Source organism: Gracilinanus agilis, chromosome 2 (assembly GCF_016433145.1).
Source record: "Gracilinanus agilis isolate LMUSP501 chromosome 2, AgileGrace, whole genome shotgun sequence".
Classification (NCBI taxonomy): Eukaryota; Metazoa; Chordata; class Mammalia; order Didelphimorphia; family Didelphidae; genus Gracilinanus; species Gracilinanus agilis.
In genome coordinates, this window is record NC_058131.1 from 652,321,743 (window position 1) to 652,345,986 (window position 24,244).

At 37.9% G+C, this 24,244-nt stretch overlaps 1 protein-coding gene across 1 annotated transcript in view; it reads left to right on the forward strand.

The window, feature by feature from the left end:
* Nucleotides 1–23,852, forward strand: part of DRGX (dorsal root ganglia homeobox) — a 75,319-nt gene extending 51,467 nt beyond the window's left edge. The window contains exon 6 of the mRNA XM_044660222.1: nt 23,590–23,852. Coding sequence (XP_044516157.1) covers nt 23,590–23,852 — 263 coding nt within the window. The remainder of the gene's footprint in view (nt 1–23,589) is intronic.
* Nucleotides 23,853–24,244: the final 392 nt, after the last annotated feature.

Here is a 24,244-nt window from a genome sequence, read left to right on the forward strand (position 1 = left end):
AGCTGGGAAGTGGCTGAGGCCGGGTTTGAACCTAGGACCTCCTGTCTCTAGGCCTTAACCATATTATTTTTTTTCCTTTTCTAAACCCTTACTTTCTGTGTTGGTAGCAACTCTAACACAGAAGGGCAAAGGCTAAACAATTGGGGTTGAGTAAGTGCCCAGGGTTACACGAGTAGGAGGCATCTGAGTCCTCCCTTCTCCAGGTCTCATGCTCTATCTACTGAGCCACCTAGCTACTCCTAACTGTATTATTTTCCAAGAAGAAATGCTGGAATTTAATATGATACTCAAATATCTGAGGATCTTTTCATGTACAGGAAAACAGGCCATTCTATGAACAAAATCTTCAAGAGATGAGGAATAGTTGACAGTATTTCTAGGAGCAAATTTATGAACACCACTGCCATCTTGGCCTTGCCTTTGAATTCTCACTCCCAATGTCCAATAGATTGGTTACAGAACCATAGAACCACAGAATTTAAGAATTTGGAAAGGCACTTTTGTGGTTTAATCATTTCAGTTGTGTTCAACTCTTTGTGACCATTTTCTTGGAAAGGTAGTGTAGTGGTTTGCCATTTCTTTTTCCAAGTTCATTTTATAGATAAAGAAACAGAGTCAACCAGGGTTAAGTGACTTGTCCAGGATCACACAGCTAGAAAGTATCTGAGTCTAGATTTGAATTTAGGAAGATAACTCATCTTCCTGACTTCAGATTGGGTACTCTGTCTACTATTCGACTTAGCTGCTCAGAACTCAGAGGTCATTTAATCCAACTCAAATCCTGAAAAGATTCCTCTCTATAACATATACACATCTACTGTCTCCTAAGGCAACCCATTCTACTTTTTTTTAAACCCTTACCTTTCCATCTAAGAATCAATAATGTGCAAGGGTTCCAAGGCAGAAGAGAAGTAAGGGCTAGGCAATGGGGGTCAAGTGACTTGTTCAGGATCACACAGCTAGGAATTCTGAAGTCAGATTGGTCCATTTTCTGATAAGAGTTTTTCCTTCATATGAAGGAAAATTATGGCTTGATGAAATTTTTTTTCCAGAAATGATTAAAACTTTTTCTTTCTTTGTTTTTGAAAACTATTGGCTATACCCTTCATATCCATAGGTGTTACAGAGGTAAGAACATGGGGATTAAGCCAGGAAAACTTGCCTTGGACCCTTAACTGTCAGTGTGGACCTGGGCAAATGACTTAATCTCTTTCAGCCTTAATTTTCTTATTTGTAAAGTGGGGATAATACAACACCTACATCCTGGGTTTGTGAGGATCAAATAAGTGCACATTAGTAAATTGCTTTGCAAACCTTAAAGCGATGGCTATATTAATGCTAGCTGTTATTCTTAGCTAGCTCCCATTCCCCACCCACAAAAGGTAGTGTACTCCTTTTGGAGGGTCAACCCATTTTTCTACCTATGGATAATTTTTGTATTCTCTTCTCTTCTCTTGATCTATATCTAACCAAGAGGGATTAGCTGTTTGTTTGTGTGTTTCCCACTGATGCTTTTAAACAGATAGGTCTCAGAAATTGGCTCCCTAAAGCTCGCACATAGTATCTCATAATTATATTATTTTATTATCGAACCTTTCATGGAAACTCTCAAATAAAAAGACAACAAGATTGGAGACTCCACTTGGTTGATGGTTTGAGTAACAATAATGGGTGCCCAGAGGAAAAAAAAGAGTCGTTTGGAGCACAAAGAATTTTCCAAACATTGCTTTAATGGATGGCACCGTGTGCACAATTCATTAATACGGAGGAGGTTATTAATGGGCATAAACAGGGATCTCTGGTTTGCAGAGGAAATGCTTGGCCACAGGGCAAGTGAAAGCTGATCTGAAAGCTGCACTGAGAAGCTCTCTGCCTGTTACATTTAGTCTCAGCTTCCTCTAACCTGTGATCCATAGTGCAGGGGATAAGGAAGAAAATAATTACAGTTGCCAGGGAATGACTTTCATAATTCACTCCTGGCTCCACTTCTTGTGAATTATAGCCCTTATTCTCTCTCCATTTGTGAAGCACTGCTGTGCCATTGATAGAAAAGTGCTATCACGTCATCTATCAAAGCCCATCTTTCCCAAGCAGGCAGATAGGCAGTTTGCCTGGATTGCTTGCTCTCACGGTGGTAGCTATGAACGTTTTATGGGGACTTCATCACATGAAACATGGAGATGGGTCTGGATGGAGAGACTGAAGCAGTGCATGAAGGGAGAAGAAAATGGAAGAGGGATGTTTAAGGGCTTTTGGGACTAGAATTATACCAGCTGATATTAATATTTCACTTGATGTATACAATTTTATTTCATCTTCATGATAGTCTTCTGAAGTAGGCAGCTCAAGTGTGATTATTCCCAGTTTTAAAAATAAGGGGAAAAAAAGATCAGAGAAGTTGCTCAATTAGTCAATGGCAAAGTCAATATTTACCTGACTCTGAAGTTCACTGCTTTTTCCATCATACTCTGTGGGATGGGATTCAGTGCTGGATGTTCTCTTTATGAATCAATGAGTGAAAAGAACATTCGTTAAGTGCTTATTAGGTGTTTCATGTTGGGGATATGAATATAGAAGTCAAGAAAATTTTGTCCTCAATGAGTTTACATTCTGGCAGGGGAGACAATATAGTCACGAGCATTTTGGTGGGTGGAGAGTATATTTCAGTTTGGAACGTTGGTGAGATAGGAGTGGAGCCATAGGAGAATAGATTGGTGCTATTTCCATCTAGTTTAGTAGGTTGATGCTATTTCTTTTCCATGAAAATTGATAGCATTGATTTAATTGTGGTTCCAGAACTGGGAATCAGGAGCAGGGCAGGCCAAGGATATGAAGCAGTATCATAGTGGTTGGTGAAGAATTATTGGCTGAAGAGGGAGTTGTAGAGTGACTGAGGCAGGACCCTAGGATAGGTATTTTGGAGATGAGGGCCTTGGTTTGTGCTTATGGCAGCAGAGTAGCTCATCGGTATTTGACCAGAGATCATGTTTGTATTAAAAGGGAAAAATAATCAGATTGGACTGTATAATACTGACCTAGCCACGGGAGAAAAAGAACACATTGCTGACACTATTATTTAATTTACTTTTGATTCAGTAGATGCTTATTAAGTTCTTGTTGTACAGAAAACACTGTGCTAGGTATTGGTGATAAAAGACATAAGTGAAGAATAAATTTCCATTGCCAAGGAGCTTGAGTTCTACATGGAAATAGATGGATTCAAGCTGATTTAAAAGGAGGGAGAAATTGCTAGCAGTTACAGGCATCAGGAAAAGCTTCATGGAGGAGTTGACACTTGGGCTGGACCTTCATGGAAGGTCAACCACCCTAAGAGGTGGAAGTGAGGAACAAGAAAGTGGGAGATGGAATGTTGAGTTGATGGAACAACAAGGGGCAAGTCTGGTTAGAACTAAAAGTACAGGAAGAAGTGTGGTGAAATAAGCCCACAAAACCTGAAGATGTCTTGTTTAGAGCTGTGATTAGAAAATATTTTGTCAGCTGCATGGAGGACAAATTGTAGGGGAAAGGGACTGGAAACTGGGAGACCCATTAGGAGGTTATTGAATGATTCAGCTGAGAAGTGATGAGAATTTGAACCAGAGTGGTTGTAATGTGAGTGGACGGGGAGGGTATCATTGCAAAAGGTTTTGTGGAGTAGGACTGACCAGACTTGGTAATTGATTGGAACAGAGGGCTAGGAGGAGAGGAATGGAAAGAATGGAAGATGTTTCAGAGGTTTTGAAACTGAACAACTAAAGGAATAGTGCTACTTTCCAAAGACATTGGGAAGTCTGGAGGAGAGGCAGATTTAGGGGGAAGATAAGGAATTCTGTTTTGGAAATACTAAGTTTTAAATGCCTTTGGCCCATCTCTGTGGAGATAACTTGCCCAAAAAGGGGGAGTTGGACTGGTTGGCCACTCAGCTTCCTTCCAGATCTATGAGAGAGATCAATGCTGGCTACATTGATCTGCATGGAAATGGCAAGTGACCTGATGGGAACCGATAAGGACACAGAGAAAGGCCCTAGGACAGAGGACACAGAGGATTCAATAAGGGATTCTGAAGAGTGATCAGATAAGTGGAGAACCAGGAAAGAAGGATATGGTAGTGTAGGGAATAAGAATATCCAAGTGAAAAGAGGTTATCCAAATGTTAAAAGCTAGAGAAAGATGGAAGGCGAATCCTGAGATAGGCCATTAAACTCAGCAATCAAGAAATCCAAGAAATGTTCTATAAGAGAGGTTTTAGTTGATTGTGAAGGACAAGAAGGAAGTAGGTTTTTTAGCCTGGATCAGAAGCTAGATATGTCTCCTTACTTTATTGCCTTTTCCACAGAATATCAACTTTCTTCTTTCTGAAGCAGCCTTAGACTTTCAAAGGCACAGTGGAATCTTCAACATTTAAAATGAATAACATACACCCCAAATATGGCACAGTTTGGGAAAGAAGAGTATTGAGTTTGTTATCAAAGAACTTGCCACTTGTGTGAGTCTGGGTAAATCACTTAAATTCTCTTGGCCTCAGTTTCTTCATTTGTAAAATGAAGATGGTGGATTAGCTGGCCTTCAAGGACTCTTGCAGCAATAAAGATGTGAATATAACTAAAAAGTTCCTAATAATAACACCTAGCACTTACATATAGTGCTTTAAGATTATTGGGGGCAGCTGGGTAGCTCAGTGAATTGAGAGTCAGACCTAGAGATGGGAGGTCCTGGGTTCAAATATGGCCTCAAACACTTCCTACCTGTGTGATCCTGGGCAAGTCACTTAACCCCCATTGCTTAGCCCTTACCACTTTTCTATCTTGGAATTAATACATGATATTGATTCTAAGATGGAAGGTAAGGATTTTCTTTTAAAAAAAGATTTATAAAACACTTTATAAATATTTTCTCTTTTTATCATTATATTCACCCTAGGAAGTAGGTGCTACTTAACAGATGAAGAAACTGAGGCAAACAAAGTTTAAATGGCTTGCTCCAAGTCACACATCTTTTAGATGTTTGAGACCAGATTTGAACCCAGGTCTTTCCTGACTCCAAATCCAGGGCTCAATCTATTGGGCCACCTAGCTGCCTAGGTGAAAAAGGTGTCTAATTAGGTTAGATTAGGTTAGAACTGGTATAGATACCGGTTATCTGAGTAGATTATAGAAGTAGCTAGGTGATTCAATGAATAGGCCGAAAGAGCTGAATTCAAATAGAATACTTAGATGGTGCAGGGGATAGAAAAAGACTCATCTTTCTGAATTCAAATCTAGCCTCAGATAGTCACTGGCTATGTGACCCTGAGCAAATCACTTAATCTTGTTTGCCTCAGTTTCTTCCTCTGTAAAATGAGCTAGAGAGAGCAATGGCAAACCACTTGAGTATCTTTGCAAAGAAAACTCAAATGGGGTCACAAAGGGTTGGACACCACTGAAAGATGACTGAATTGAATAAAAAATGGGGATAATGATAGCACCTACCTGCCAGAGTTGCTGGGAAGATTAAATCATAATTGCAAAGAACTTAGCCCAATGCCTGGTACCTACTGAAGTGTGCATTTCATGCATGTAAATGTACACTAACATAGGTAAATGTTATTTTATTATTCTTATTCAATGGCAGTATGAAAGGTCATTATTTGGAAAAATAGGTTCATAGTTTCCTATGAGACTAGTTAGCTCTCTTGATTGGATCTCAAAAAAGGTCATGAGATGGTGAATAGACTAGGTTTGTAGGTCACTCTTCACTAAGAAGTTGTAGCTAGATTGACACAAATCTATTCCAGTCCCAAACAATTTGAAACTCATGTCCTACTAATGATGAGTCAACAGTGCCAACTGTATATGTGAAAAAAAGAACTCGAAGGGAACATAGAGATCATCCAGGATCCCTTCTATCCATCCATGGCTATTTTACAGATGAGGGGGGACACAGGGCAGGGGGAACTAAAGACACCTTCTGAAGGTGACTCAGCCAGAACTAGAACCCAGGTTCTTTCTGAAATGACCCCTTCCCTTGCCTCCAGTTATCTTATTTCTAGAAATCTCCTTTACAGGAACCTCAGAGGGGTTTTTCAGCTTTCAAAATCCCATTTCCCTCACTGAAAGCCATTTCCTATGGGCACTGATGTATTTGCCCTTCCTACTAATCAATGGGGCACGGGAATGTGTGGAGGAGCTGAGCCTGGCAGATTTCTTGTGCACACTCAGATATAGAGTGAAGGTTCTATTTTTGAGAGAGCCGGGTTTAGGTAGAGAATGTTGCAGCTCGTGGATGGCTTGATGGGGTCTAACTGTAGCAAAAGTGACCTGTTAAGACTGATGAGAATGTTCAGTCATTGCAAGAGGAACAAATACTCCATTTCTCAGGATGTCAGTGTTCTTCGTAATGACTGTAACTAAGTAGTATATATTTATGACATCTAAAGATGAGACTGTATAAAAACTTCATAACAATTTTTCTGGCACGAGGCTATGTTGTGCATAAACAGCATATATTTTTATGAACAACTTTCTGTTATGTAAAACCATGTCTATGTACACATGGACTGGGCAGACACACGACATTCCTGGTCAGTCCAGTAAATGATTTTGGCATTCTGGCATTGTGCTGACTACAATTCTGGCCGATTGACCAAATGTTTCATCTTATAACCAGTCACAGGGGTGTTGACCAGATACAGTCTAGAAAAAAGATTTGAAAATGAAAACACCAAATTAGTTGACAGTTAGAGACAAGTGGCTTTGTTTGACCTTTGTTTATTGGAAAATCAAGTTAACTTTGTCGTGGCTTCCAAAAATCTATGATTGAAAATATTTTGGACTTCTTGAACATTTCTGCCCAAATGGTGCTTTCTCTGAAATGAAGGGGAATTGAAGTTGTGACCCAGAGAGAGATATTAATTAAAAAAATTTAAAAATCAAATAATTCAGGGCCTGCAACCTCACTTATCTGTTTTATTCTTCTCCATCTGAATATCAAGACAAGATAACCATGTAAAAGAGTTTTATTTGTAACCAAAATTGTGGTTGGAATGCCTTTGCAATTAAAATGTGCTATGGGCAGAGATAAGACAGAGCTAATTTAATTTTTCCTGTCAGTCTCTGTAGAAGATCAATTAAACTGCCAAGTAGATCAAATATTTCAGACTGTATTTATTACATTAAGTATTTATGTTCAGGCTGAGCCTTTAAAGCATGATGTCATATAGGAATGTAGGGGGTTTAGATCAATTCAGCAGAATTTGCTGTAACTTAATGGAAATCTAATTGTGTGTTTTAATTTAGTATCCAGGAGGTAGTATGTTCTCAAAACAAAGCAATCCACTGACTGCTTTTGAAACATAAGACCGGATCATTTTTTTCTTTTCCAAACCCCTTTGTTGTTTGAAACTGTTGGCTTTGCTGGTTAAAGTGACTTTCATAGGTATTTTAAAAATGCACATGCCAGTCTGTTATAACAGGCAGACACTCGGAAAATATTTGAAACTCTTCAGAGACTAGAGAAATGGGATCTGGGGAGGTAAAAGTTATTTTTTTAATGATTGAGGAAAAACTAAAATATAAAAAAAGGAACGGGATACGGCAAAGCAGGTCATGAGTGAACAGTGTCCAGATTTGCACATTTGCTAACTCAATAGTTCTAGGAAATGCACAATTCATATTTGAGTAGAAGTCTTAAATTGACATGGAAGACTGATGCATATTTTATTCCTTAGCAACTAGTGAGATCTCAGTCCTAAAGGACAGAGTCGATTCCACATGAAGATTTTTAAAAATTTTTTAAAGGAGGGATTTTTAAAAATAAAATTTTTACTGCTTTCCTATAGAGTTTCCACATTGAAATTCTGTAAATTCAAAGATGGGAATGTGAGGATTTCATGTCAGTTGCTTTTGCAGAACAAGCTGATAAAATAAATAAGGCATTTACTTTTAGGTGAAAGGAATTCATTCATTGGAAGAACAACTGTGTTGTGTTAAGGATGTAGTAGGTGCTTGGTTGATACCTGTGGAACTGAGCTGAATTAGAAATGGAGACTAGGTTATAGGTAATTGGGCTCCATTCTTTCCTCCTCTGCTGTTTAGTTGTGTGGAAATTTGTTATTCTTGTTTTGACCCTATGGATTTGGCTAAGGGGGAAAAGACACAAGAATGCATGCAGAGGAATAGGATGATGAACTATTGTGTCCTTAATTTCACAGGTCTTTTGTTACAAGTGAAAAAAAAGGTTCTTTACCATTTTGCGGCACAGAGGACATCACATATATACTCTAGCTGTGCTATTTGATTTATGGTTTAACAAAAGCTATTGCTAAATTTGATGCCAGCCAAAATCATACATGTATTATGTGAATATGAGAAGTTTTAGAAAAAAATAGAAGAGTGAAATTTAGGTTGGTCAGCAAACATTTATTAAGTATCTACTATATGCCAAGTATAATGCTAAGGGCCAAAGAAAGGCCAAAAAAAGTCCTTGCTCTCATGAGTCTCACATTCTAATGGGAGAGGCACCATTCAAACAAGCATGTACAAATAAGATGTATGGAGGAAAAATTGGGAATAATCTCTTAGTAAGGTTCCAACATTAAAGGGGACCTAGGAAACCTTATAGAAGATGGTATTTTAGCTGAGTCTTAAAGGAAACCCAGGAAGCCAGGAGATGGAGATGAGAAAGGAGACAATTCCAGACATGAAAGAAGGGCAGTGAAAATGAACAGTGGGAAAATAGAATACTCTGAGGAAAAGCAAGAAGATTTTAGACTACGTGGTGGAGAGTGAGGTATAAGAAGACTGGAAAGGTAAGAAAGGGCCCTATTATGAAGGGTTTTAAAAGTCTAGTAGGATTTTACCTCTTTTTTTTTTTTTACCCTTGTACTTCGGTGTATTGTCTCATAGGTGGAAGATTGGTAAGGGTGGGCAATGGGGGTCAAGTGACTTGCCCAGGGTCACACAGCTGGGAAGTGGCTGAGGCCGGGTTTGAACCTAGGACCTCCCATCTCTAGGCCTGACTCTCACTCCACTGAGCTACCCAGCTGCCCCCAGGATTTTACCTCTTTTTAATTTTTTTTTCATCTGAAAATGAAAGGCAAAATGACAAATAGCAACTAAAACCACAATGCAAAGGGTAGTCCTTATATGTGAACTGTGTGAGTATATATTAGCCTATTTGGTCACAGCGGCATAAATGGGTCACTGTCAGGAGCATGGTGTTCATATATGATGAATGACAGTATGGTAATATGATCACACGAGGACTATCATGTTCTAATGTTGTAACACCCCTTTTATTTTCCAGTCAGAGGATAGGATTCAAAAAATGAAAGGGAAAGGATTTATTAATTATGTGCGTGCTTAACTTTGAATAATGGAAAATTCTGGACTCCATTTATAAAGGAATGGCTTTTGAACATCTGGAAAGCAAACAATAATCATAAAAAAACAACAACATGATATCAAGAACAGGTTATGTTAGCCCAGGAGTTCTTCAGTTTTTAAAGACATAATTATTCTCTTTGGTAGCCTGGTGAATTTGATGGACCCCCTTCTTAGAATAACATTTTTAAATGCATGAAATAAAATAGGATTACAAAGGGAAACCAGTTACACTGAACTATATTTGGAATAATGTTTTAAAAAGTAAATGGGCCCCAAGTTAAGAATCCCTGTCCTAAATTAGCCCAATTGCCACTTTTTTCTTGGCCAGGATTATTAATTCTGTTGATAAGGAAAATTCTATAGATTTAACTTACCTGGATTTTAGCAAGGCATCTTACAGTCTCCAGTGGCATTCTTGTAGAAAAGATGGACGTATATGGACTAGAGAACAGTATAATGAGGCAGATTGTAAGGGGTTAAATGACCAGATCCAAAGAATAGCCATTAATGGTTTGATGTCAGTCTTGAAGGAGGTTTCCAGTGAAACATTTCAGGGATTTGTTCTTAGTCTTGTAGAAGCTGACATTAAAAAAAATCAGTGTCTTGGACAGAAGCAGAGGTGGTGTGCTTAACAAATGCCAGATGACACAAAACTAGGAGGTATTACTACCATATTGGATAAGAGAATCAAGATTTGAAGATCTAAGATATCAGCAGGGTAGAACACTGGGCTGAATCAGGGAGATGAAATTTAATAAGGATGAAGGGAAAGTCTTATACTTAGGTCACAAACACAAGTAAAGCTCTATTCATCTGAAGAAAGATCTGGAGGTATTAATTATGAGCAAATGGGGCAATATGACAGCCAAATATATTACTGTGATCTTAGGTTGCTTGAAGAGAGGAATAGTATATAGGTAAGGAAGTGATAGTTTGTCCTGTTTTAATATGCTCTGGGCACACCCCAGGGTCATTCAGTTTTGGGGACCCCCTTGGATATTGATAAACTGATGAATATCTAGAGGAAGGTGACAATGATCATGCTAATAATACAAAGAAGCAATAGAAATGGTGTGTCACACCACTGTCAGTTGTAAAAATTTAGCACCTACTGAATATATACATGACATGACTTGGTGGTTAGGGTTCTATGTCAAAAGCTAGATATTTTTCATGGACTGATGAATGAAAAATCACCATAGTACCAATACAGACCTTAAAATATTCTTTGGATCTCAACCAATAGATTATTGAAACTAGAGTATTATCACAGACTGAACTGTTATCTATAATCCTTTGTATATAATATGATCTATAAAAGCCTAAAGAACATGAAATAAATTTTATTAGAAAAAACACCCTTAACTTCTTTCTTAATATTAATAATATGTATTGGTTTTAAGACAGAAGAGTGATAAAGGCTAGGCAATGGGAGTTAAGTGACTTGCCTAGGGTCACACAGTCAGGAAGTATGCAAAGTCACATTTGAACCCAAGACCTCCTGTCTCCAGATCTGGCTCTCAATTCACTGAGAGCTGCACCCACTTAAGAACATTTAAAATAGATGTTACCACAATCCTGAATCTGCATGGAATGAAAAACTTTCAAAATACAGAGACATAACAGAAGAAATAGAAATTATGTGGGGACAGGATGAGGTACATATCAGTCTGGTTGTCCTATTTTCTGCTGGAGTTGTATGAATAAGCTACCAATGAACCTACTGAAGATGAACTTACACCCTAATACTTTAATTCAACTACTAAAAAACAGTTCTTTTTTTTTAATAAATGTGCACTAGTTCTCCGAAATTAAGTATAACAGAATAAGAACAGGATAGTGACTTGTCTCAGAACTTTTCTGTATCAATTCTATTGAAAAAAGATGAGAAAGATTTTTTAAAATCTTTTTTTATTTTTTGAGAATTTTTAAATAGCAACATTTTTGCTGCTGTTGCTGTTACTACTGCTGTGGCTACTACTACTACTACTACTACTACTACTACCACCACTATAATTTCTCCCATTTACATAAAATTATAAGGACTGCAAATTACTTTATGCATGACTCAAAGAACTCCCATGTTTGTGTCATATGAGGATAGGCTGAAGAAATTGAGAATGCTTATTTTTCTGGGACACATGGTATTTATTTTTGAGTTTTTGAAGGGATTGATTTGGTTTTGCTTGGCCCCAGAGGACAGAAATAACAATGGATAGAATATAGCATTGGAATGAAAAATTCACAAGAGTTGGAGCTACCTCTAATTGGAATGGGTTGCTCTAGCTAAAAGATCGCAAACCTTTTAGACAGAGTGCCCTCCCAATGAGTTGATAGGCAGAGGGGTTGGTGATGAGAGAAATATCCTTAAGTGTGTGTGGGGAGGGAGAGGGCAGCAACCCCCTCTGGCATGCGTGCCATAAGTTCTCCAACATGGTTCTGGGACATAGTGGATTCCTCCATCATTAGAAGACTTCAAGCAAAGTCTGTATGATAATTTGTTGGCTAGCCAGTGATGGGCAAACTTTTTAAAGAGGGGTCCAAAGGAAAGAAATGCTCATCTGTCAGTCTGTTTCTAAGGCAGCTCTTTTGAAGTTTCATTGTATTGTATCTTATTCATTGTATTCATCAGATTAGGAATAATGTCGCATAGCTGGATAGAACATTTTGGGGCTCCCGCATCTGACTGTAGTTTGCCCATCACTGGGCTAGGCTATAGGGTAGAGGTGCCAGAAACACCCCTCTAGCAAAACTCTGAGTGCTGTAGCAGAACCAGATTAAAATATAATGTTAAATAAAAAAACAACACAACATAGATATTGTAAATGTTTGGTTTTCTGAGTCAGTATTCAGTTGCAGGGATCTATTTTCATTTGAGTTTGGCACTACTGCTTCAAGGAGAACCTTGTTAAGTTAGGTGGGCCCTGAGTTATTTTCTAATTCTGAGATCTTAAAATAGTGTGAAATTTCCAGATAACAAAAATCTATTCCTTTAAATATCCCAATGTACGAAAAAGACAATTTCTAATGGAAATATTTCTAAAATGTATTATGAACTACTCTCTTTTCTAAAATAGGGTGCTCATTATATATATTTGATGGACTGGTCATCATTTTGAGGATAGAGCTGCAGACTCCAAGAGTTAAAAGACTCTCAGAGATCATTTAGTTCAATTCTTAATTGAAACATAAGTCCCCATCTTGTAATAGGGATGCATGCATCTAGTTTCCACTTATCCTATCTGGTGATGGAAAACTTAGCACTTATTTTTTGAAAAGAATTTTTTTTGAAGCCAAAATTTACCTCCATAAAATTGGATGCTCCTATTTCTGGCCTCTATAGCCAAGCAGAACATGCCTAATCTTCACTGTGGCAGTCTTTTAAGCAACTGAAAATTGTGATCACATTCTTTTTTTTATATTTTATTTATTTATTTAAAGAAGAATATTTTTTTCTGCTTTGCATAGGTTGTACCTATTCCATTACTTTTATTTTTTTATTTTTCTAAAGTCTTTTCTTTTCTAGGTTAAACATCTCCAATTTTCCTTTAGTCAGATCTTGGCATGGTTTTGTGTTACTGCAATACTGAACTCCTAAAATATGGGCCTTAAAATGTGGATCATACCAAAATAATCATATCCCTCATTATGGATACTATCCTTCTATTAAGACTTCTATTAATAAGATCTCCCTCACTCTTCTTCATATCACACAATTGAAAAGGGATGGTAGGGAAAGCTTAGCAGAGGAAGTTCAGAGATAGGAGTAGAGCCTGGAGAGGAACAAAAACATGGTGGGTCTGGGCACTTCCCTTAGTAGGGAAGTGCTGGGAGGAATGGACCAATTAGAGGAAAGGGCTATAGTGGCACAATGGAGAAACGTAGGAATGGAGCCTGGAGAGGAACAAAAACTAAATATTTCAGGTTCTTGAACCTGTTGGACAAATGTGGCATTATTATCCATGACGTGAGCTTGCTTAGCTATGAAGAATTTATTCAAGGGACTCATGTTATTCAGAGTAGGCTTAGTTTTCTGTTGGTAATTTAAAAATATTCCCTTGTTAGAACAATCCAAGAATACATTATTGTTAAAAAGAAAATAATAAAGCCTAAAAATGAATCTCTTTTTTGCCATGTAACTGGCAGACTTTTAGGTCAAGTTGGATGAGAGCTCAGGTTGGGTAATAAAGACATTTTGAGCTGGATAGAATCTTAGAGATTATCTAACCAAGCTCTCCATTATTTAGATAAGGAATTTAAGGTCTAGAGAGGTTAAGTGCAAGGTTATATAGTTTGTAAATGGTAGGTTTCTTGACTTCAGATTCCATTCTCTTTCTGTATGCTATTCCATATTTCAACTCAGAGATTCTGTGATTCTGTGAACTCTGTTGGTTACATTTTAAAGTTAGAAACCAAGATGTATGTTGCACTGGAGACACTAGCATTAGGGAAATGTAGAAAAAGTGCAATGAATGAAAGACTGGCAAATATAGAAAAGTGGAAATCACCTTCCTTATCCTTAGGACCTCTTACTTATTGGTTACTTTGAGAAGCTGTCATGACAAATATGGTAAATCTTAGGGTTCTATCATTTCCATCATAGGGAACTCTTCATATGTCTGAGGACCCATCATCAGCAATTTTCTGAATTGTTTTTCAGTGGTCTTGATGGATTTAGAATGAATCATCCATATTTTATTTTCAACTAAGTCCCCAGGTGACTGATATTTGATGGATGGCTATGGATGGGAGGAAGGAGTTAATCCTTAGATATAGATATGCACAAAGGTAACTGGATTCTAGTCAGAACTAAAGCTAGGATCAAATGAACACAAACTTATTTAGCATCTATTATGGGTAATGAAGATGTGTTAGGACAATGGAGTCTTTGGCATAGGGTTAGGTGGTAACTTTCCATGTAGCTATTAGAACACCTAGTTGGTGCATTGGATAGATGGTCAAACCTGAAAATCAGGAAGACTTGAGTTCAAATTTGACTTTAGATACTTGCTAGCTTTGTGACTCTGGGTAAGTCACTTAAACTCTGTTTGCCTCAGTTTTCTTTACTGTAAAATGAGGTAATAATAGCACCTACCTCCCAGGGTTGTTGTGAGGATGAATGAGATAATAATTTTAAAGTGTATGTGTGGCACATTGCCCAGCACATAGTAAGGGTCATATACACTTTAGCTATTGTTATTATCCATTCTGAATAATGTCATGTAAATTAAATTGTTGAGGGAGGTGTAGGCAAGATAATTCTTTATATAGTTATGGTTACAAAAATTCTTTGCCAGGATAGTTCTTTGTGGAAAGTTCATTGACCTTGAAGGCGGGATACCCAGCTCTGACTTTGACCAGGATACAGTCTCCCAGAGCTTCCTCATTTAGAGAATGGGTCGAATATTTTTTGTTACCTTCCTTCATAAGGAAAGTACTTTGTAATCCTTAAAGGACTGTAGAAATGGGAACTATTGTTTCTATTGGATAATTATTTGCCACTAATGTAACTAACAGTTGCTACCCAGATTCATGGCTCCCATATACTTCATTTCAGAGCAGATGCTAGAGGATGGGTGTTTGGAGAGACTGCTGAGAAGAAAGCTGGGAAGATTAGAAGATGAAATAGGAAATTTGTCCTCACTGCTAGTAGGTAGGCCAGATGACAGCTGTAGAGTTGGAGTGTTCATACTTAATTTCCTGGCTCTTTAGAGCTGTTTTGTGCTTTTCTGTTAAAAAGGCTTATTTATATAATCTGTATATGGCTCACCACAACGTCACTCATCTCTGGAGACTTGATTAGTCAGAATGCTAAGGAAATGGGATTTTCTGATGAGGTATGGGTACCTGACGTGATATGGGAGAGTATGCTGAAATAATTCAATCTTTAGTTGGAGACTAAGGGTATTGGAAGTGCCAGGTCCATAATTCTGAATTTCATTTCCCCTTGCCCCTGACTGTAGGTGTAGATGTAGAAAATCACAGGTGAATTGTCATAGTACAGATGTAGCAAGGGGAATGTGAATTTTCTGAGGGCCCTGGTTCTTGTTTCCTCACCATCTTATGGATACAGAGTGGTCTGGGAAACAGAAAACACTCCCTTATTGAGGTGAGGGAACATGCTTGGAACGAGTAGTAAAAAAAAACAGGATTAGCTGATATTGATCTACTTTACTTCCTTACAACAAGAGGTATCCCCAAAGCTGATCATCCTGGAAGGAAATGGGCTTCCCTTCACTGGGGTTCTTCAAACTAGATGACCACTTGGTGTAAGAATTCTTTTAGCCATGGATTATATCGGTTGGCCACCAAGGTCCATTCCAACTCTAAGATTTTGTACTTTGGTGATTTAACACTTTGAAGATTAGAAAATGCTCTACAAATTTGATCCTTACAGCAACCTGGGCAGGTAGGTGTCTTTATTAACCCGATTTTGCAGTCAAGAAAACTGAGGCTCAGGGGAGTTAAATGAACTTGCTCAGGGTCACACAAGTAATACATGTCTGAGGCAGAATATGAACTTACATCTTTCCTACTCTGAGCCATATCACAATACATAGGAAAATAAAAAGGGGAAAAAGTGAAGGGAGAAGATTTATGTATTATTCTCATTTAGGAACCAGGAGGCACAAAATGTGTATGTATTCTCCCCATTTGGACAATCTGAGAATATATTTTTCTTCTATGAGCAAGAACAGCACCCAGAATGAGAGCGAGTAGATGTGGTTTCCAACCTTGTACCATCTCTCTTCGAGTACCAGGAGGCTCACCATGGCAGTTTTCTTCTCCTTTATTAGGTTCTATGGTCCCATAGGACTCTATAGTCCCTGGGTAAAACAAATAAACAAACCAAAAACCCCTCCGAAAACAGAATACCAAGAAGCTTTGTACATTTATCTTTATCCAGAATTGGCAGTTGCTTATAGGAATTTGCCAGGATGGTTGTAATTTATTCCTGTTCTTTTGGTTTCCCTACTGAATCTTTTGGTGGGAGCTAAAACATTCTTATGCAAAGATAAATTTTAAAAAGAAAACTCACCTGACTCATTCTTCTATCTGTGTCTCAATGTCCTCATCTATAAGATTTTAGGCAGAGTGGTGCGATGGAATAAACATTAGCACTGGAGTCAGAGGACATGAGTTCAAATTTCTCCTCTGACACTATCTGTGTGACCTTGTTCAAGTTAACTAATCTCTTTGAGTCCCCATTTCTTCATCTGTGAAATGAGTGTATTGGATTAGATGACTGCTGAGGTCCCTTACAGCTTGATCCTTTGTGAGTCTCTAGGCTTTTCTGAGTCCTGATACTATAACTTAACTTATTTCCTTAAAACAAAATTTGTTTTATTTTTCAAATTGGACAGTCTGTTTATCAGAGATTTCAAGAGTCTTATAGGAATGTCCTTCTCTGGAGTAGACTCAAGAGAATCTAACATTTCAGTTAAAAAAAAGGCATAATACTTGCCTCCTGCAGGTTATTATGTCAATTACTAAGTCATGGGCCATTTAACTCATTACTGGATGCTTAAATGAGAGAGCGCACCCTTGGCTTAGGGGAAAACATCAGCTTGAGATATATCGTCCCATTGCTTTATGTCAGGCACAGAGGTGGCATAGGATTTGACTGGATAGAGAAGGGTCAGTGGCTGAGTCCACTTTACAAAGCAATTGGGATCAGATATGACCATCCTGCCTGAAACAAAACCCATTTTTGGTTCTCAACGAAGGTGGAACCCCACCTTTTTTTTTTTTTTTGAGAAGTCTGAGTCACTCTTGGATATAGTCCCATTTAGACACGAGAGAACTATGAGTATCCCTTTCACTTTGTGACTTTCCCCATCATGGTTTCAATATGTCCCTGGGCAGCATAGAAAATTAAGTGGGAATTTTTGGGGACTTTTATGGAAGCCACAGATGACACAAGAAGGCCAGCAGACCACACAGAAAAAGTTTAGAAACTCAGAAATGCATAAAATATGTGTATAGTTTATATAATAATAACATTTTATATTTTAATGCTATAAATATACACAATTTAAAAAAAGTCAAAATAATAAAAAATATGGTTTCCAAAAAGAATGCGAAAGCTAGCAGATGACCCACAAAGGTTAGAAATGTAGAGACATCTTAAAAAGTTTAGTAACTCATAAAAGCATAAAATGTATGTTCTTTTATATATAATATTACCTGTACAATATGTATTTTACTGTTTAATAGTATAAATGTACAACTACATAATTTTTCCCTGAAATTTATTTTGTAGTAAGAGAACTATAGTTCTATGCATTGGTTAGAGGATGTCAAACATGTTTATGGCAATCTCTCATGTGACATCTCTTGTGGTGGCCTGGAAGTGAAGGTGGGCTGGTTGTCCTTGTCCCTTCCCTAAAATGAAAGTCGCAGGAGGAATTCACCCAGGGCAAAAATAGGGTTGGCCTTGTTGAGGAATGTTCCAAGGGGAGGAGGCCCCAGGGCACTGAGAGAAGTTACAGAATGAGATAGCAGCTGAGGCTTGATTTGAAAGTTCAGAAAGTCAAGACCTAGAATAATTACATCTTAATTTTTAAAAATTAACTTAAATTTATCATTCTTTCAATCTGCAAAAATTAATGAGACTTCACCAGGGTCATGCACACATACATATACATGTTAAGGGCTTTTGATATAGCCCTTATTTTACAGGTAATGAAATTGAAGTCCTGAGAAACGAAGGAACTAGATCATGTTGGTAGAAAAGAGCCTTATTTTAAGAGTCTGGAATCATCTTGGATCTGAGTTAGCTCTTGAGCTACTGTCCGGGGAGGCTCTCAACCTTTTTTGTGCTATAGATCATTTTGGCAGTCTGGTGAAGCCTGAGGCCACAGCCCTCCTCAGAATAGTTCTAAATGCATAAAGTAAAATATATAAGGGAAAACAATTATGTTGAAGCACAGACTTCTTCTCTGGTTCGAAAGGAGGGCCAAAAATCCAATCTGGAATATTTTTCATTTGATGCCCACTCTTTATTTATTGCTGCCCTTTGGGCCACCTAAGGCTTTAAATGTGACTTGAGGCAAGACACTTCATTATTGTGGACTTCAGTATTCCCATGAAATAGCATAAATGACAAAATGCAGATATTACTGGGGGAAGCCCATTCTAGTCCCAAATTTTGAGATTATTGATTATCCTCTAAGTATCATATAATACCTAGAGCAAATCATTTTTTGATTGGGCATGTCTGTTAACTTTATATGGGGTGTTTGAGGTTGTTGTCTCTCAAATTCCCCCTTTTCCTGTTCAATGGTGTGGATAGATTAGGTATGGCACCTTCTTTAAAAATTTCATTTCGTTAATTTAAAAATATTTTTCCATGGTTACATGATTCATTTTTTCTCTCCCTCCCCTCTTCTCTCCCCCCTCTCAGAGCTGACAAGCAATTGCACTGGATTATACATGTGTTATTACTTGATATCTATTTCCAAATTATTCATTTTTGTAATCTTTTAAAACCAAAACCCCAAATCATATACCCATGTAAACAAGTGACAAATCATATGCTTTTCTTCTGCATTTCTACTCCCATAGTTCTTTCTCTTGATTTGGATAGCATTCTTTCTCATAAGTCCCTCAGAGACATTCTGGGTCACTGCATTGCTATCAGTAGCAAAGCTGATTACATTTGATCATTCTACAATGTTTCACTTTCTGTCTACAATGCTCTCCTGGTTCTGCTCATTTCACTCTGCATCAGTTCTTGGAAGTCTTTTCAGTTCATATAGAAATCAAACAGTTCATCATTCTTTATAGCACAATAATATTCCATCACCATCATATACACAATTTGTTTAGCCATTCCCAAGTCAAGGAATACCCCCACATTTTCCAATTTTTTTGCCACCACAAAGAGCACAGCTACAAATATTTTCATACAATCCTTTTTATTATCTCTTTGGGGTAGAAACCTAATAGAGGTATTGCTGGATCAAAGGGCATGCATTCTTTTAAAGCCCTTTGGGCATAATTCCAAAATGCCTTCTAGAATGTTGGATCAATTCACAACTCCACCAGCAATACATTAGCATCCCTATTTTGCCAGATCCCCTCCAACATTTATTTTTATCCTTTACTGTCATATTAACCAATCTGCTTGGTGTGAGGTGGTACCTCAGAGTTGTTTTGATTTGCATTTCTCTAATCAGGAAGGATTTAGAACACTTTTTGTGTGATTATTGATAATTTTGATTTCTTCATCTGAAAACTGTCTATTCACATTCCTTGATCATTTGTCAATTGGGGATTGGCTTGATTTCTAGTACATTTGACTTAGATCCTTATAAATTTGAGAAATTAGACTTTCATCAGAGGTTTTTGTTATACACTCCCCGCCTTGTTGTTTCCCTTCTAATTTTGGTTGCATTGATTTTGTTTGTACAAAAAGCATGGCACCTTCTGAAGGTCGAGGGTGGACTTTAGAATAATAGTCCTATATGCGCTCATAGCTCATTTCCTGGAACAAGATGTAGAAGGTCAGGTTAAAGTTTCAGAGTCTTCAGGGTCTACAATCCTACAAAGGAAAAGAAAAGGTAACTTACTTTCCTTTCTCTTTCTTTATTTCCCCATATTTTGTTATTCAATTTCCTATCCTTTTGGAGAATTGGAATGGCCATTTCTATCCAATTTTGACATGGGAAAATATTCACACCATATCATTACCTTTTTCTTCATTTTCTATATACTTTTAAAAGGCCTTGAGACATCAGCAGAGGACAAACCATGGAAATGAACCTCTTCAGCTGCCCTGGAAGTAAAACTTGTTGCAGAAGGCAGTGTATGGCCTTTTTCCTTTTGCTTTTTTTTCTGCCATGAGAATGTCTATTGTATATGGCAAGGCCCTTTCTCATGAATAGGTTTAAATGCAATCTGTATGGGATGGAGAAAAAATTGATCTTATATTGTTCTCCCATGATGTCCATGAATTGTTCAATGGAAATGCCTTTCTCTGATAGATTATTTAAATCTGCATAGTAACTACTTCTGCTCTATTTTCAGCAAAAGAAAATTCATGGTGAATTTTTAGCTGAGGATACTCAGTTACCATTCCATTTGGCTTTTTCCTTCATGATTATCCAGCCGTTATTCATTGTTCCTGGTAGCTAACATAAACTAACTTGCAGAAATGGAATGAGGTAAATTATCTAGGATTGTACTAGATTATCATGTTTTTACAGCTGGAAGGGATCTTGGTGATTATTGAATCTAACCCTTCTCATTTTATAGATGAGTATATAGTATGCTAAGGACCAGAGAAATTAGGAGATTCTTAATTTCACACAGATTAGTAAATGGTAGAGTTGATATTTTAACATATATTCTCTGATTAATTCTGTCTAATTCTTGGATTAAAATCTTGCCCTTGTACCAGGATGTACTAAGGCTAGTTGATTTAAGACTGACCCACTGAGCATTGGCAAGAGAGAGGGAAGGTTTCACCTGTGGTTCTATAACAATAGGAAACTATTTAAGAATCCTGATACCTTGCTTGGTGTTCAGGTGCATAATCTTCTTGGTATTTGGAAGACTTTTGTTAGGACATGGATAACAAGGCACCCTTACCTGGTTTACATGTAAATCAGAAAAAGAACCAAACAAGTTTGGAGGAGAATGTTTCAATACCTTCTTGCCAATATACTTCAATATCCTTATCAATCAATCCCCTTAGGGGAAAACTATTCCTCTTCCTTGTTTAAATGTTCATTGATATGGAGAGATTAGATATGATATTCTCTTTAGAATAATAGCACACTTTCATAGCTTGTTCAGGTTGACACAATAGTTTCCATTCAAGTACTCTTCAGACAGGTTTGGCAGTTATTTTAAACCAAATTTTATAGATAGGAAACTAGGCTCAGAGAAGTTAAATGTCTTGCCCAGAGTCACAAAACTTATGTATGTAGGTAGGGGATGGCATTATACTCAGATCTCTCCTGATTATAGGTTTTTTTTTTATTCTTTCTGATATACAGATCATTCTAATGTAACATTCTTATATTTTTAACCCTAAATTCTCTTGCTCGAACTCAGCAGAGATGAAGCACTTTAGAATCATAACCATCAATAATTCAATTCAATTAAAAAAACATTTATTAAGTGACTACTATGTGAACATCATTGGGTTATGTCCTGGATATAAAAAGAAATGGAAAAAAAAAGTCTCTACTCTTAAGGAGCATATATTCTGGGAGTTGGGAGGTGAGGAGGAGGAGAAATAAAAACAATCTAAATTGAGGAGAAAGCATGGGTAATTAGGGAGTTCAGGAAAGGTTTCCTCCTGTAGCAGGGGGCACTTAAATTGAATTTTAGGGAAAGCTAAGAAGTCTAAGAAATGAAGGTGAGGAGAGAAGATGTTCTAGGTGTGGAGTACAGGTTGAACAAAAGCAAAGAGGTGGTGGGGATTTCAAATTCAGAGAGCAGCAAGTGGGCTTGACAAGGACCTGAAGATAGGTATGATTTGGTCATTTTGCGACTCAGATGAATTGGGAAGGATGTTATTACTCCTCAGAGATGTATCCCAGTATGCTTGGTGTTTTCTTTTTCTAGGTCTGACATAGTTTACTCTACGGTGGGGATGGTGAATTTGAATAAGGTATAAGTTAGAGAGAAATTTCCTGAAATCTTGTGGAATCAGAGTCTGGTTAGAGATATCTATAATTCTCAATTTAAGTGAATTAGGGAATTACAAAGTCTGATAAAGGAGATTTGGAGCAGTGTCCTTTTGGTGTTTTTCACCCTCATGCTTTGTGTTATATATTTATACACATTCCTGTGCTGTAAATGGCCATACTTCCCAATTCTGACTGTACCTGAAAGACCAATGCCACAGATTCCCAATTGCCAAGAGTAATGGGATCATTATAGTCTCTACTTTGCTGATGCTGCTACCATTGATTGTTTATGAATTACCTGCTGCAATATTGGTTTCACAAATGCTTTATATTTGTTCTCAAAACTGCCATCGTCTCAGTGAGCCTCAAGGATCACTGAACACTTTAAAAAATGTGATGCTGGGAATTCTTTGCGACTTTAAAACCATGAAGTACTCAACCTGAAAAAAGTCTTAGAGATCACTGAGTCCAGGGCCTTCATTTTACAGATGAGGAAACTGAGGCTCAGAAAAGTTAGGTGAATTTCCAAATGTTGCACAAATGGTAAGGGACAGAGCTGAGATCTGAACCAGTTCTCCTCATTGTCCATCCTGGTAGCCATGTTACTTTTAGTGTGCATATTAGGTAGAGTGGAAGGAAGAAAAAAAAATACTGGTGATCTATTAGAAAAACTGAAGCCTACCGAAATTAAGTGATATGCCCAAGGTAAAACAGATGTAAGAGACAAAGGTGAGCTTTGAATGTAGGTCTTCTTATTGTCTGTCTAGAAAGTCACATTATTTTTCGTGAATGCATTGGATAGAGAGGAGAGAAGAAAAAAAAAGATAAAAAGGAAAGACTGTCCTGCCGATTAAATAGGAAATCTGAGTACTATAAAGATGAAATATCTTGCCCAAGGTCCCAATGCAAAGATGGCTGTCACATGATTTATTTGTAGTATAATAGGACACATAAGTTGATCATTCAACCCTCTCCATCCAAATTTTCATGTCACTAAAGAAGGTAAGTAGACCATCCCCCATTCATCTGCTTAAACAGCTACCAAAGGACTTGGAGTATCAGCTACCCATTAGCCATTGATTAAACAGGAAGCTAGGAGAAGTCTGCTGACAGCATCATCATCTAAAGGGTCAACATACATGACAAGACATGAGAAAAAGTTACTGGAGTCCTAAGTAACCCAAACCACAGAATTTTAGTACTGATTTTGTAATGATCCAAGCCTCTTTTGATAGATGAGAAAACTGATATCCTGAGATATTCAATGATTTGTCTACGTTTAGAGAGTTAGTAAATGGTAGAACCAGGATTTGAACTCATGTCTTCCCATTCTAATTCTAGCCAATCGAGGCCATTCTTAAATTTCAGGGCTTCCAGAACATTTTCTTATCCAAGATGAGTCCTTCTGTATTCCTTCTCTATACATACTAACCACTTATTCTTCAGTCTGTAAGGAAAATGTGCTCTACGTCTGCCTAATCTCCTTTCACAGAGTACACTCAGCTTTGGCCAAAAGGCCACAAAATGACCCAGAGCTACATGATGGGCGTGCGATATGAGCTTGTGACTTTTCTTTCTTCTAGGGGGTCCACTGTGCTCTTGCTGTGTTCCAGATGCCATGGGGCTTTCCTTCCTCCCTACTTATGGCTGCCAGAGTAACCGTACCGCCAGCGTGGCCGCCCTCCGCATGAAAGCCCGGGAGCACTCAGAGGCTGTCCTACAGTCTGCCAATCTCCTGCCTCCCACCAGCAGCAGCCCCACCCCACCGGCCAAACCCAACCCAGAGAATAGCCAAGACAAGACACCCCCCACCAAGGAACAGAGTGAGGGGGAGAAAAGTGTATGAGATGCTAATGCCACAGATTGATTTCAACAAACCCTACTATATTCTCCTCCCTTCCTTGTCTTCTCAGCCCCCAGCAGAAACATTTAACACAATGAGGTGGAGCCCCACAACCTAGACAGCTTTTTGTGTAGTGGAGCACGATGGAGTCTTCTTGGAGATCAGAGATAAAGGAGACAGAAGGATGAATCCTTTGGCTTCACACAGCATAGTCCCTCTTGAATCCTGATGGATGAGACTGTGTAACTTATTTATTTATTCATTCACATATTTGTTTATTGCTGATTTGTCCCTGTTACTGTTGGACATTCTTGAGGGTTTAAGTGACTCACTTTTCAGCCTCCCTGCAGACTTTGTCTGTAGTGAGTTCATTACAATTTTCCTCTAGTGCTGCC